The 13,690-nt window shown below is 50.3% G+C and overlaps 1 protein-coding gene across 3 annotated transcripts in view; it reads left to right on the forward strand.

The window, feature by feature from the left end:
- Ints9 (integrator complex subunit 9) overlaps positions 1-13,109 on the forward strand; it is an 82,244-nt gene extending 69,135 nt beyond the window's left edge. For all 3 annotated transcript variants that reach the window (XM_041668526.1, XM_041668536.1, XM_041668544.1), the window contains 6 exons: positions 1,193-1,364; positions 4,983-5,107; positions 6,783-6,950; positions 9,802-9,900; positions 10,739-10,876; positions 12,584-13,109. In XM_041668526.1, coding sequence (XP_041524460.1) covers positions 1,193-1,364; positions 4,983-5,107; positions 6,783-6,950; positions 9,802-9,900; positions 10,739-10,876; positions 12,584-12,760 — 879 coding nt within the window. In that variant the 3' untranslated portion in view covers positions 12,761-13,109. The remainder of the gene's footprint in view (positions 1-1,192; positions 1,365-4,982; positions 5,108-6,782; positions 6,951-9,801; positions 9,901-10,738; positions 10,877-12,583) is intronic.
- Positions 13,110-13,690: the final 581 nt, after the last annotated feature.

Genomic DNA, 13,690 nt, shown 5'->3' on the forward strand with positions numbered 1-13,690 from the left:
AAGAATTCTCAACTGACATCACCACTTCAGACACAGCAGTGTCTCGCACAGCCATAAGCACGCTTGGTGCCTTTGTGCCTGTGCGCCATATTGCATGAGAATATTGCTGACCACGTGCAAGAACTTGATCTCCCTACTCCGCACTCCAAGGCCCATGCAGACCCAAGTGGACTTTGTACACAGCTGCTGCCTCCACACGTTGTCTTTTCCAGCACTTAGTTCCGGAAGTGCACAGCCTCTTCCTGTTTCCATCTTTGCCTAGTGATACATTCATCACCGTCTTCTCATAACTTCTTCAGCACTGAATTAATATTCTGTTGTCATAATGTACCCATTCATCCATTTGCCAACTGTGGGATGTTTGGGTTGCTTCCAAATTTAGCAATTATGAATAAAATTGCTTCAGGTGTCTATGGGCAGGAGTTTGTAGATCTTGAGCTTTCGGTTCCTTGAGTTAGGTTACTGGATCTTGTGGTGAGTGTATGCATAGGCCTGTTTGACAGGCAACAACAGAGTCTTCCACGGGGGCTATGTCATTTCTCATCCAACCAGCAAGAAGGGAGGATACCTCTGTACCACACTCTTACCAGACAGATTCGATGGGTCTAGCCTCTGTACCACACGCTCACTAGACAGATTCGATGGGTCTAGCCTCTGTACCACACTCTCACCAGACAGATACAGTGGGTCTAGCCTCTGTACCACACTCTCACCGGACAGATACAGTGGGTCTAGCCTCTGTACCACACTCTCACCGGACAGATACAGTGGGTCTAGCCTCTGTACCACACACTCACTAGACAGATTCGATGGGTCTAGCCTCTGTACCACACTCTCACCGGACAGATACAGTGGGTCTAGCCTCTGTACCACACTCTCACCGGACAGATACAGTGGGTCTAGCCCCTGGCCATTGCACTGGATAAGGAGCAGTGTCTGCTGCTTTGATTGGCATTTCCCTGACGATGCCTGATGTTAGCACCTCCAGATGCTCCCTTGTATCCTCTTTGGGGAGTTACCTCTGCAGACCATTGGCTTAAACCAGGTTGTTCAGTTTTGACAGACAGGTGTGGCTTTTCATGTATATATCTTCCCTAGTGTGTTGCTTGTCATCTTCAATTGTATTTTTCAGTCATCTCTACAGCACACCTGGGTTCTTGGGCTGACACCTCTTGGGTTTTACATGTTCTAGCTCATTCAGACCAATAAGCTGAAGCACTACCCCAGCATCCACGGAGACTTCAGCAATGACTTCAGACAGCCGTGTGTGGTGTTCACTGGGCATCCTTCCCTCCGCTTTGGGGACGTTGTCCACTTCATGGAGCTCTGGGGGAAGTCTAGCCTCAACACTGTTATCTTTACAGGTAAACAGGTTCCTGTTCTGTCCCCTGGGCTGACGGTATACGGGCCTACAGGACAGAGAGAAAAGCGTAAATATGGTACAGCAGCCTGCACACCTGTAACCTCAGCACTGGAGAAGCTGAGGCATAAGGATCAAATCCCAGGGCAGCCTGTCTCCAAAAATAAACAGGAATAAACTAGATATGAAGGAATGAGAGTAAGGCCATGTTGGGCAACTGTGTATCAAGCACAGCTTTTGCTTCTGCTCTTTTTGATTCTCTTTTTTTCAATCCTGAAATCTGCTGAGCTGCTTTTTGATAGGATTTGTGAGGTGTTGAGAGCCTTAATGATCCCAGTGGTTGGTCTGGTTTCACCAGTTGGGGATTGTTTACTTAACTGGATCTCGGTTCTTTGACTCTGGTCTGCTCTGGTTTACAACTGCTCTTCTAGAAACAGAGCCTTCAGGAAGGAGCAAAATCTTTAGTGGGATGAGGCCGTGCAGAGGTGACATAGGAAATCTCCCTGTTTTATCAGCATAAGCCTTCTCACTGCCTTGAAGTTTAGAAATCTCACAAGCCAGAAAGTCAGACTCTTGAAAGCTTGTTGTACCCTCAGCCACGCCCGTCTGTATTAGTCAGGGTTCTCTGGAGCAACAGAACTTATAGAATGAATGAATACATATATGAATGAATATGTATTCATTCGATCATATATGGTGGGATTTATTGAAATGACCTACAGGCTGCAACCCAGCTAGTCCAACAGTGCCTGGCTGCGAACAGAAAGTTTGAGAATCCCGCAGATGCTCAGTCCTCAAGGCTAGATGTCTCAGCTGGTCTTCATTATGAGCTGAAATCCCAAAGAAGTAGCCTCCAGTGCCAGCAAAGGAATGGTGGATGTATTAGCAAACTGAGGGCAGGCAGGCAAAGAGCAGAAACTTCCTTCTTCTGTGTCCTTATCTAGACTCCTAGCAGGAGGTATGGCCCAGATTGAAGGTGTCTCTTCCCGCCTGAAAGGTCCAGACTAGAAGTAGATTCACCCACTTCAAACCAGACAAAAATAATCTCTCAGGTGTGCCCTCCATTTCTGAATTTTAGCTCATTTCAGATAGTTAAGCTGACAGCCAAAAATAGCCATCACTCCATCCCTAGCCTTGCTTTCCTCACTGTCCATAGGATCACTGGTAAACTCTGTCTGGGTGGCCCAGGGAGAGTGTATTGGCCCCTGAGAACAGCGCTGGCACACAGTGGCTGCCAATGCCACGTCCTTCAGCGTCTTCCTTCTTATAACTCCCTAATTCCTGGAAGAACTGGTTTGTGGTTAGCAGGATGGCTGACTGGGGAAAGGAGCTGCTGGGCAGGACAGTCTGAGGTAGCTCTCTGGGACCGTGGTAGAAGGAGCTCTGCCCACAAGCTGTCCCCTGGCCTCCACACATGCCATGGCACATGCACTCACCAGAAAACAAAAACAACCTAATAAAAATAATTTTTAAGGCTGGAGTTTGGGGGTAGAGAGTGTAATTACACCAACAGCATCTGGGTCAGGGCACGTCAGCCCTGCCCTGTGCTCAGCCTGAGTTTGTGAGAACTTTAGGGAGCACCAGGAACTTGACTGCAGTAGAGTAGGTGATTCCTTACACCGGTTGCAGGAAGATACACACCAGGGTGGAAGCATGGGAAAGTTTGTTGTCAGGTCTCAGCGGGTAACAGCCTGATTCACAGATGTTGGGCTCATGCCGCACTGGGTGCCATCACAAGAATTCTTTGCAATTAGTCATCTCAGTGTCCTATGTAGAAGGCGAGAGAATAGCCAGGCTAGGGTACTGGTAGCTCCTGTTGGGCTGGGTATAGCATTGCGTTTTGTGTTTGTGCTGGACTCTGTATGGTCCCTGGGTAGCCTTGTCTCACCCTGGGGCTCTGTGAAGTGCACATCCAACAGGAGGACGGTGGCTCCGCTGTGCCAGGTGCACACATGACCCTCAAGAGCTGCTTGGCTGTCGGGCTGCACATTGACCCACAAAGCCTAAAACTTGCCTGTCACCAGAATTTTGCTGGGGTTGTCAAGAAAACACTGTGTAGTGAGGCTAAGGCTTGTCTCTTCTGCTCGCTGATGAGCTGTGACTGATGTGACAGAAATTACCGGGTTCTGTGGGCGCAGTGAGAGGGGCCAGCTAGGAAATCAAAGGCTGTGAGATGCCCAGTTGCTGGGCAGTGTGCTGACATTTGTGATCGTTTGTTGGGTTCAGGGACAGGAGTCAGTTTTGACCCCCACTCAAGTAGGGAGAAGTTTTATCTTCCTTTCCTGATTATATTGTGGCTACTGCATAGTATTCCTTCCTGGGCGGTCATGTCACCAGAGGTTTTAGAAGGAAAGCCTGGGCTCTGGCAACCCTAAGAAGCTAGGCTCAATAGAGAAAATAGTGAAAAGAAAAGAAAGATTTATCCAATGTGGCCATATTATGAAGAACAGGTAAAGGGATCCAGTGAGCACCTCCACATCCATCTTTGGGGTAGCAACATAAGACCTAAGTTTAAACAGAGATGTCGCAGTACACTAGTCAGCAGTCTGGTCAAGATGTGGTTCCACCCGTCGCTGGTCCATCATAGTCATCTACAAAGAGGTCCTATGTGTTGTTGGACTGTGAACTCTTCCCAGAGCTGCTGGAGGCTGGGGTTCTCCAGCCTTTTCCTGTCCCCAGCCTGGGCTTCATGGGGAAGTTCCATTGCTTCGGTAGTTGGATTTAGCTGAGAGAAGGGGCTTGGTGTCTTAGACAGCCTGTACTTGTCACCTTGGATGTTGTGGGTGAGCAGGATGTACTGTTCTCTTGGCTCTGGTGAGCAGCTCATTTGGTATGCACAGTTCCTGCCAAGCAAGCACTACTGGCCCTTGTGAGAGAACTGAAGCCCAGGCTCCTGGTGGGATTGTGACAGACTCAGCAGGAGCCAATTGACAGGGCCTCAGGTCTGCACCTCAGTCTGTGAGGCTTGTGACAGCAGGTGGGACCTACAAGGTCTTCCTCCTGCCTGGGTGTTAATTTTGAGCAGTTGACGGGTATTCGTGACCTCTACCGGGTCTTGCCACTGTAAACTGCTGGTTTTCTCTTAGACGGGATGTAAGAGAACGTTTATCCCGTTCTGTCCCAGCTTTTTATCTGGAGCTTTAGCACTGATCCCAGTCTGACCAAACTGTCTCTGTGATGTCTACCTAATGGCAAGTTTTAGATACCTTTACTTTTTTTTTTCTTGTTTTTGGGACAGGGTCTCAGTATGTAGCCAGGCTGGCCTTAAACTGTTAGCCCTCTGCCTCAGTCTCCAGAGTGCTGAACTTGTGGTGTCTACTACACACCAAGTTCCTTTCTGTTTGTGAGCTGGTGTTTTGTTTAGAGAAAAGCTCTTTTACTTGTTTATCCCATATTTCTCTCACTGTCTCTATTTTTTAAGTCTTAAAGCCTACCCCCATGCCCCCAGGTCCAAGTAGTCATCACAGGGGTCCACCCAGCCTCTCCCCTTCCTCCCATGGCCCAAATGCTGTGTCCCTGCTCCCACTAGATTGTCTGCTTAGCCCTAACCATATCAGCTGCCAGCTGGCCTGGTGATGTCTCTGTCACCTGCATGTTAAAGTTTCCTATTCCACTTTCCTAGAGCCTGATTTCTCCTACCTGGAGGCCCTGGCACCTTACCAACCACTGGCCATGAAGTGCATCTACTGCCCGATTGACACTCGGCTGAATTTCATCCAGGTGTCAAAGCTGCTTAAAGAAGTGCAGGTACATTTGCTGTGTGGGCCGGGGTCTGGATGCGGCTCTCGGTGGATCAGGTCTGCACAGCCATTATGTTAAGATGCCTGACCTCAGCTATGTGGAATGCTCTGCCTGTTACCCTTCTAACTCGAGGAAGTGATCTTTATTCCCTGAAAAACTTTCCCCTCCAAAGAAATGGAAAGGAAGGGAAATTAGGCATAAACGGGTCCCTTTAATGAGGACCAGCTGTGTCCTGAAAAGCACACAGATGCCCCTCTCCTCCAAGTCAGTCACTCGGCCTAATCCCAAGTTGAGTTTCATGCTAGGTCCGTGTTAGTCCATTTTGCAGAAAGGGAAAGTAGGTTCTAGTAAAGCGAGGGTTTCTGTCCTGGGTGGCTGATGAGCCAAGGCATTGGGATGGCAAGTGGGAGTGGGGGAGGCAATGAGAGCTGCTGAGGAGAACAGCTTAGACCCTGTGAGAGGAAGGGTTCTGATGCCTTGCCCAGGAATCTCCAGAGCGTGAGTGCCTACTGAGGGACTGGTCATTCTCGGGTGTGGTTCCTTCGTCTCCTAGCTTATCTCTTTCACCCTCTTCACGGACTCTGCCATCATGATGAGGTGCCCATATACAAAAGGGTGGGGCAGGGTGACAAGAGACAGGAAGCTGAAGAACCCCCAGGGAGGCGAGGGAGATCAATGTCACCTTGGATGGACACGGAATACCCTGTGTGCTCATCACCATGCGGAGGGGATGGCTAGAGGCCTCGTGCTTTTTCATCGTGAGCAACTTGAGTCCAGGTCCCCAAGCCGGCTTCACCCCCATGTCACTTGCTAATATTAGAAATCAGAGGCTATCTGGTCCCCACCTTCAGTAACACTCTGGAGGACGCTCAGGCTGAGGCAGGGGACACAGCTGTCGGATGCTAGCCAGGCTAGTAACAACACAAGGCCCCGGGAGAAGTGCTGGCTTGAAAGAACAAGCAGATCACTTGGGAGGCAGAGGCAGGCGGATCTCTGTGAGTTCGAGGCCAGCCTGGTCTACAAGAGCTAGTTCCAGGACAGTCTCCAAAGCCACGGAGAAACCCTGTCTCAAACCCTCCCCCCCTCCAAAAAAAAAAGAACAAGCAGACCAGATCCAGCCAGGCCTAGCCACTGGAAACCTTTGTTCTTAAAAGGATTTGTGGCTTGATCCAAACTCTGAAGTCAGAGCAGGGACAATTCACTGACCTATGGATTGCCAGCATCAGCGGTCAGCTGGCTGATGTTTGTACAGTTTCTTCTTCAGTTCTCTGTCGTACTCAGGTAGGTATGTGCCTCACCGGTTTCCACTCTCTTGGAGTTAGCCTAAGGTATACCAGGCCTAGAATACTGGGCCAGCACAAAGCCACAGTTCTCGCGAGTCAAGGGCTTGTAATAGCTGACAGGGCAAGTATCGCAGGAGGACTGCGCTCAAGGAGCTGAGCTGAGCTAGGGAGTAGACACAGTGATGTCACCACCAAAGTTACTCAATGAAGTGAAAACTGAAGGCAGGTACAGAGGAAGCAGACCTTTTCCTCAACCACCTGGGTTCCTCTTCTCCCTCAGGGCTAGCTGGGTTTGAGCACTCAAGATGGTACAACAAGGGTCAGGAGGAGGCTTGGCGGGCTGCTGTGCATCCAGCTCCTGCCCTTTTTGGTGACCTCCTTATACCATTCCTCCTCAGCCCCTGCACGTGGTCTGTCCTGAGCAGTACACCCAGCCACCCCCAGCCCAGTCCCACAGGATGGACCTCATGATCGACTGCCAGCCACCAGCCATGTCCTATCGGCGGGCTGAGGTCCTTGCCCTGCCCTTCAAACGACGCTATGAGAAAATTGAAATCATGCCAGAGGTGAGCTGCTGTCCTTTCGCCCTTAAACTCGAGTTTCTGCCAGCGTGCCCTCTGGGACACAGCCAGTCTGTCAAAGTGAAGGAAGGAAAGAGCACAGACCCAGGCACGTGACTGCTCCTTCTGTTAGGCTTCAGTGGTGAGGCCTGCAGGCGGCGTCCTGGGTCTCCACTACAGAGGATGCCAGTGCCCTCTGAGGGTTTCCCGTCCTTCCTGGAACTCATGTTTGAGAAAGGAGAAGTGTAAACTTACTCATTTGTATTTAGTTTGGCATCATTTAAGGTTTTTTTATTCTGAAATTGAATGGTTTACGTTCTACTAGGTGCTATCTTGGGTTTTATCATAAGGAAATGGAAAAGGTACATTGTACTTATGAACAGTCAAGTGTGACTCAGGGGACAACAGCAAGGAAGAGGAGGTGACTACAGAGCAGTGTGGAGCTGCTGCCCAGGGGCCCCCAGCACTCGGGTTTCTCAGTGTGTCTGTTAGACACCTTTGAGTAGCTTTGATTTGTATAAATGGCTTTTGTTGGGGAAAGTTCTAGAAAACAGATGGCTGGCTTGGCAATGAGAAGCTTCTCTAACTTTCTCTTTCAGAGAATTGCCAATGCTCTGCTCCCCTCCCCCTGCAGCTCCACCACTCTCTCTTCAGCTTCTAAGAGGCCTTTCTCTAGGTTCTGCTTCATATGGGTGTCAAGATTGCTGTGTCACCCAGTACAGTGTAAGAGAGATTCAGAAGTGCTGTTCCTTTAACCACAGGCATGCAAAGCACATGTGGAGGATGAAAGGGTTAAAATCTTCTGCAGTTCGAGGAGTGTCTCCACACACTACAGCCTCTTTGATCTAGTCTTCCATGAAGGACTTGCACACTGTGAGCTGTCAATCCTTAGGCTGGTTATCATAGAAGACCCGGCTCATGGGGGGCGGAGAATGCCGCCCTCGGAGTGCTGACCTAAGCTGCGGTGGGTTGGGGCTCTAGACTGACTCCAGTAATCACTTGTCCCCTCTAAGAAGGCCCACTTTGAGGCCTTGGAGGTAGCTTAAAGTTGCCCAGGGAGTCTCTCACCAACTTGGTCCCTGTGATGCCACCTTCAGGCCTCCATGCCAGCCTGACCTGTGCAGAGAACATTCACTTACAGAGCGGAGTGTGTTTGTGAGCCGGGCAGAGGTGAAGGATGGGACCTGGCAGTCAGGTGTTGGGTAACTGCACCCCAGTGAGGCACACCTCACTCTCCACTCATGCTTCCTCACTTCATAGGAAAGCCCTCCCTTCTTGTTCGTCGTCGATGTTTAAATGCTATAAGCTACTTCCTCTGCGCAACTGATAGTGAATGCCAATGCTTATGCAATGGCATCTTGCATATTTATTTTTGTTTTTAAGTGAAAGCACCCTGGCTTCCTGGAGATCCGTACAGCCTAGGATAGCACCTAGCCAGGCTGAGCACGAGGACCCCTGTAGTAATATGGGCAGTGGGGCTGCGTCCCCAGCACCCTGGCTGCCTGGCTAGCTTATGCCCGAAATAACAACACACAAACTGTATTCATTTAATCACTGCTTGGCCCATTTCTATCTAGCCTCTTCTAGGCTAATTCTCACATATTAATTTAGCCCATTTCTAATCATCTGTGTAGCGCCACTAGGTGTGCTTACCGGGAAGATTCTACCCTATGTCCATCCTGGGTCTTAGCTTCATCGCGTGCATCTGCCTGGGAGCTGGGAGCATGGCGTCTCTCTGAGGCATCTGCTCCCGAGAGGAGAGCTGTGGAGTCTGAGCTCACTTCCTCTTCCTCCCAGCGTTCTGTTCTGTTTACTCCTCCCACCTATCTTCTAACCAATGAGGGCCAAGCAGTTTCTTTTTATTTAACCAATGACCTTCCTCCATCAGACCCCAGAGGTCCGTGCTCACTGCAGAGTGTGCACTGTAGCTGCGTGCACTGTAGCCGCACAGGAAAAGGCACCCATTCAGTGACCTCATTGGAAAACACAGTCCCACAATAGGGGCCACTTGTCCTGCCATTGGCAGACACAGATTGCCAGGAATCAGAAAACCACTCAGTCCGTGTGCGACAGCCCCATCCTGTGTGACAGTGGTCACCTGGAGAAGGTATGGGGGTGAGCCCAAGGCAGAGTAAAAGGAATCTATACCTGGTGTGTGTGTTGAGGAATCTGGGAGGTTCTTGGAGACTCTGAGAAGACTTCAGGAACTGGCTGGAGCTGTATGAGTGATGTCGTGGGGGGTCCGTAGTTGTGGGGTCCAGGGCACAGTGACGTGAAGCTGCCCTGATGGACCCTGCCCCTGCTGCAGTGCTCTGAGATGCGGTGGCACTCAGTTCCCAGTCCCTCTTCTAACTTTTGTCTGTCTCCACCCCTTCCTGCTGGTCCCTCTTCTTTTTTTTTTTAAAGATTTATTTATTTATTATGTATACAACATTCTGCCTCCATGTATGCCCGCACGCCAGAGGAGGGTGCCAGATCTCAGTACAGATGGTTGTGAGCCACCATGTGGTTGCTGGGAATTGAACTCAGGACCTCTGGAAGAGCAGCCAGTGCTCTTAACCTCTGAGCCATCTCTCCAGCCCCCCTGCTGGTCCCTCTTCATCGCTGTAATTGGCACAAGATTTGTGGGAGTGTGTACCTGCTTCATGCAGTGAGTTATCTGGAGATTTTAGGTTCTGGCAGCGTAAGTAAAATCCAAGACAAATATAACGGCCAGCCTCGGAGGCCTTTCCCACCAGGACAGAAGAATGCTAAGAGCTCAGTGCTGTGCTCCACTAGGCCCTGGGTCACTGTCCACCCTGGGGTTCTTCCCGCCCCCTCAGAGGGAGCCCATCTGAAACCCTGTGTTTGCTTTCAGCTGGCAGACTCCCTGGTGCCCATGGAAATCAAGCCTGGCATCTCCTTGGCAACTGTCTCTGCTGTGCTGCACACGAAGGATAACAAACATGTGCTTCAGGTACTGAGGGCGTGTGGGAACCCAGGAGAGACCCCTCCCCTCAGGACAGCTCTGGCCGCCAGCCATACACTGAAGATCTGGTTAAGTGAGACATGTGTGTTCTTGAAACAAAGAAGGCACTTCATATGAGTTCTTACACGTCTCCCTCTGACCACATGCGTCAAAGCACACAAGCCAGCCTGAGGAGTGCCCTGTTGGCCCCTCTGGAAGTAGCATTACCCCATCTTATCGTGGGCACGTTCCTTGTTGAGCCCCAAGCCTGGACACTGCGGGGTAAGACCCAAAAGGTGCAGACAGTACCTATCCCTTACGAGGCCTGGGATACAGGCACAGTACAGAGCCGGGGAGGCCCAAAGCCTGACACATGGGCAGGCAGCACTCGCCTCTGAAGAATTCGTTCCGCACTTGCACTGTGGTGCCCCTGCGCCCCTGCAGCCAGCGCTTAGAGTACTCGGCTCTGTGCTGGTTGCTGCTGTGCATTCTGGTTAATCTTCAGATCCTGAGGTCCAGGATTTCTCTGACCTCACTATCTCACGTTTTCCACAGCTGTCTGGTGGCACAGCCAGCACTTACCTGCTAGACAACACAGTCTTTTCTTAATCACCATGCATGGCTGTGGTTGCCAGTGTCCATTAGGAGGGACTTCATCAGCAAGTAGCGGAATCCCTTGAAATGTAAACATGGTTCTCCCTGAAAGGCAGATATGATCCCAAGCACATGGTTTGCACTAACCCACATGGACCCAGGTGATGATGAGCCTGGCCCCTCAGACCAGCAGGGTCATGATCTCAGCTCAGTGAAGAGGCCCTCACTGAAAGCCGCACTTTGATTGCCCTAGCCCCCTCCACGGCCCGCCCAGCCCACCAGCAGTAAGAAGAGGAAGCGCGTGAGTGAGGATGTTCCTGACTGCAAAGTGCTGAAGCCTCTGCTGAGCGGCTCCATCCCGGTAGAGCAGTTCGTGCAGACCCTGGAAAAGGTGAGCCTAATGGCCTGATGTGCTCCTAGGATAAGCAAGGATGCTATAGCCCAAGGAGAGGCTCAAAATAGGTTAAGCCAAAGAACGCCTTCCCTCCTGGGCTGTCCCCAGAGCGGCCTTACCTTCCGTCTGGGATGAGGGAGCAGAACCCCAGAAACAAGTGTGGTACGTTAAAACTGCCCATCCTCACGGGAGCCTTGCTCTTCACAGGAAGACCACTGCCAGCCAGGAGGGCTAGCATCAGCGTGGCTAGACAGGTAGTGATTCAGACAGAAGCGTGATGGAGACACTCAAGTCCTGTCTCAGTGGCCGTCTATTCCCTGGGCCCCAGTGGCTGCTCCTCCCAAAGGAGAGATTTGTGTGTATAGGTGTTCTGCCTACGTATTTATCTGTGTACCATATGTTTGCCTGGTGCCCAAGGAGGCCAGAAGAGGAGGCTGATCCCCTGAAGCTAGAGTTACAGACAGTTAGGAGCTGCCATTGTATGCTAGGGATTGAATCAGGGCCCAGGTTCTCTGGAAAAACAGCAATGCTCTTAACCATGGAGCCATATCTCCAGCCCCGAAAGGGGAAATTTCTTGACTACATTGGTGCTGGGGCAGGGCAGTAGACTACCTTAAAGTTTTTATGATTTTGTCTTCAGTCACAGGATTATAATGCTCACTGTTTCCACATTATCACCCATGCTAGGAAAAGGGGGATGGGGTTTGCTTCTGAGAGAACTGGGCTAGCTCCAGTGCATGATGGCAGAGAGGGACAGTGTGCAACCAAGCTGTTAATAACCTTCCTGTCTCAGTAGGCTTGGTCTTCAAACTTTTTGATTTTCTCTAACTGCTCTCAGGATATTCATAGTCCTGCAGATGAGCAAAGGACCCCATCTCCCTCATGGCCTGACAGGGATCCTTGTTCCTACCTATGAGTTCTTAAATTATTATTCCTCAAAATAGCTGGCTTTTCCACAATGACCTTACCTTTTTCTCCTGCCTAACTCGTCCAGGAGCAAGCCCCTTTGAGTGCATGGGCCCTGCAGACCTCACCTCCTTCCCAAAACTGAGTGGGTGCTGTCTGCAGCCAAGGACAGACAGTCCCTGCATCAGTCTTTTTGCCTGTTTATGTTCCATCCAGGAAAGTCTCTCTCTACTTTAGATGCAGTTCTGATTTCTAAGGTGATGCTACAATTAGCAATAAAGGTGACTGGAGAGATGCTTTCAGACCACCAGCTGAGTGGTACCTTGCTTTGAGGAGTAGAGCTTTCCCTAGGGCTCAGAACTGTGGGGACGAACATGGACAGGCGCCAAAGTCGACAACCTGGTGTTCCCCTGAATCTCAGAGTCTGGGTGTGCTCAAGTCCCTCGTACACTGGTAAAAACGGTGGGGCGATTTGGCTGTTTTCCTGACATTTTTGTCTGTTTGGGGCCTTTTTTTTTTTTAAGACAAGGTTTCTCAGTGTTGCTTTGGCTGTCCTGGAACGTGCTTTGTAGACCAGGCTGGCCTCGAACTCAGAGATCTGCCTGCCTCTAAGTGCTGGGATTAAAGGCATGTGCCACCACTGCCCGGCTGTTTGAGGCCTTCTATAAACATGAAACTCTGGTTGGATTCTGACCCTGATAGTCGAAAGAGCTGTGTTAAGAGTAATGCCAGTCTTAAGTGCTGCTTAGTTAGGCCTTGCTCTCAGAGTAGCCATCCTCCTCTTTTCTCTTGGAACAGCATGGCTTCAGTGACATTAAGGTGGAAGACACAGCCAAGGGCCATATTGTCCTGCTGCAGGAAGCTGAGACACTCATCCAGATTGAAGAAGACTCAACTCACATCATCTGTGACAACGACGAGACTCTGAGGGTGCGATTGCGGGACCTCGTCCTCAGGTTCCTACAGAAGTTCTGAGTGGGGCACCCTTCACCGTGGACAGTCTAGTGGTGTCCTCTGGCTTCCAGAGGGGAGAGGTGTCTCCGGCCAGGACCTGCACTTCTGCTGAAGCCAAGAACTTTTGGAGTCCTGTTCTTTTCGGTTCTGGAGCTCTCGAGCAGCTTAGGGGTGGCAGCATTGACAAAAGCCCTTTCCTAGGGAAGTGGGAAAATGACTGCCTGCATTTTCAGGGCTCGAAGGGGGCAGCTCTTGGACTTAAACCTGCCTACCTTGCTACACCTAACAAAGGACAGTCCCCAAATCAGAAACCTAGCCTATCCAGCTCTATTCTGTGGCCCATTTTGCTAAAATAAACATTATTTTTATAGAAGTACCCTGTTCTATTTAACTATAGTCTAAATCATGATTTAATATCTGGGGGGCTGGGAGGGTCTGAAACCACACCCAATAATGAAAATGTCACAGCACATCTGTCTCACCTCTGCCTTAATCATAACCCAGCCCCGTTTACAAAAATGCAGATATAATCCCAATGCTGGAAAATTCAAAGTCATCATCTGATCCACAGCAAGTTCAAGGCTAGCCCGGGCTCATTAGACTCTGTCTCAAGAAGCAGGAACAAGCCATGCATGGTGTTGTATGCCCTTAGTCCAGCACTCAGAGAACCACCTGCCTCCTAAGTTCAAGGCCAGTCTGGTCTACAGAGTGACTTCCAGGACAATCAGGGCTACACAGAGAAACCCTGTCTCGAAAACAAAACAGAAGAGGAGGCAACAGCAACATGGAATTCAGATTGATTTCAATTTTGTTAAAAGGTACTTCTTAGCTAGGCAGTAGTGGCACACGCCTTTAATCCCAGCACTCAGAAGGCAGAGACAGGTGGATCTCTGTGAGTTTGAGGCCAGCCTGGTCTAGAGAGTGAGTTCCAGGACAGCCAGAACTGTTAAA

The sequence above is a fragment of the Microtus oregoni genome, unplaced genomic scaffold (assembly GCF_018167655.1).
Source record: "Microtus oregoni isolate MIOR12 unplaced genomic scaffold, Mior012 000001F_ref0000356, whole genome shotgun sequence".
Taxonomy (NCBI): Eukaryota; Metazoa; Chordata; class Mammalia; order Rodentia; family Cricetidae; genus Microtus; species Microtus oregoni.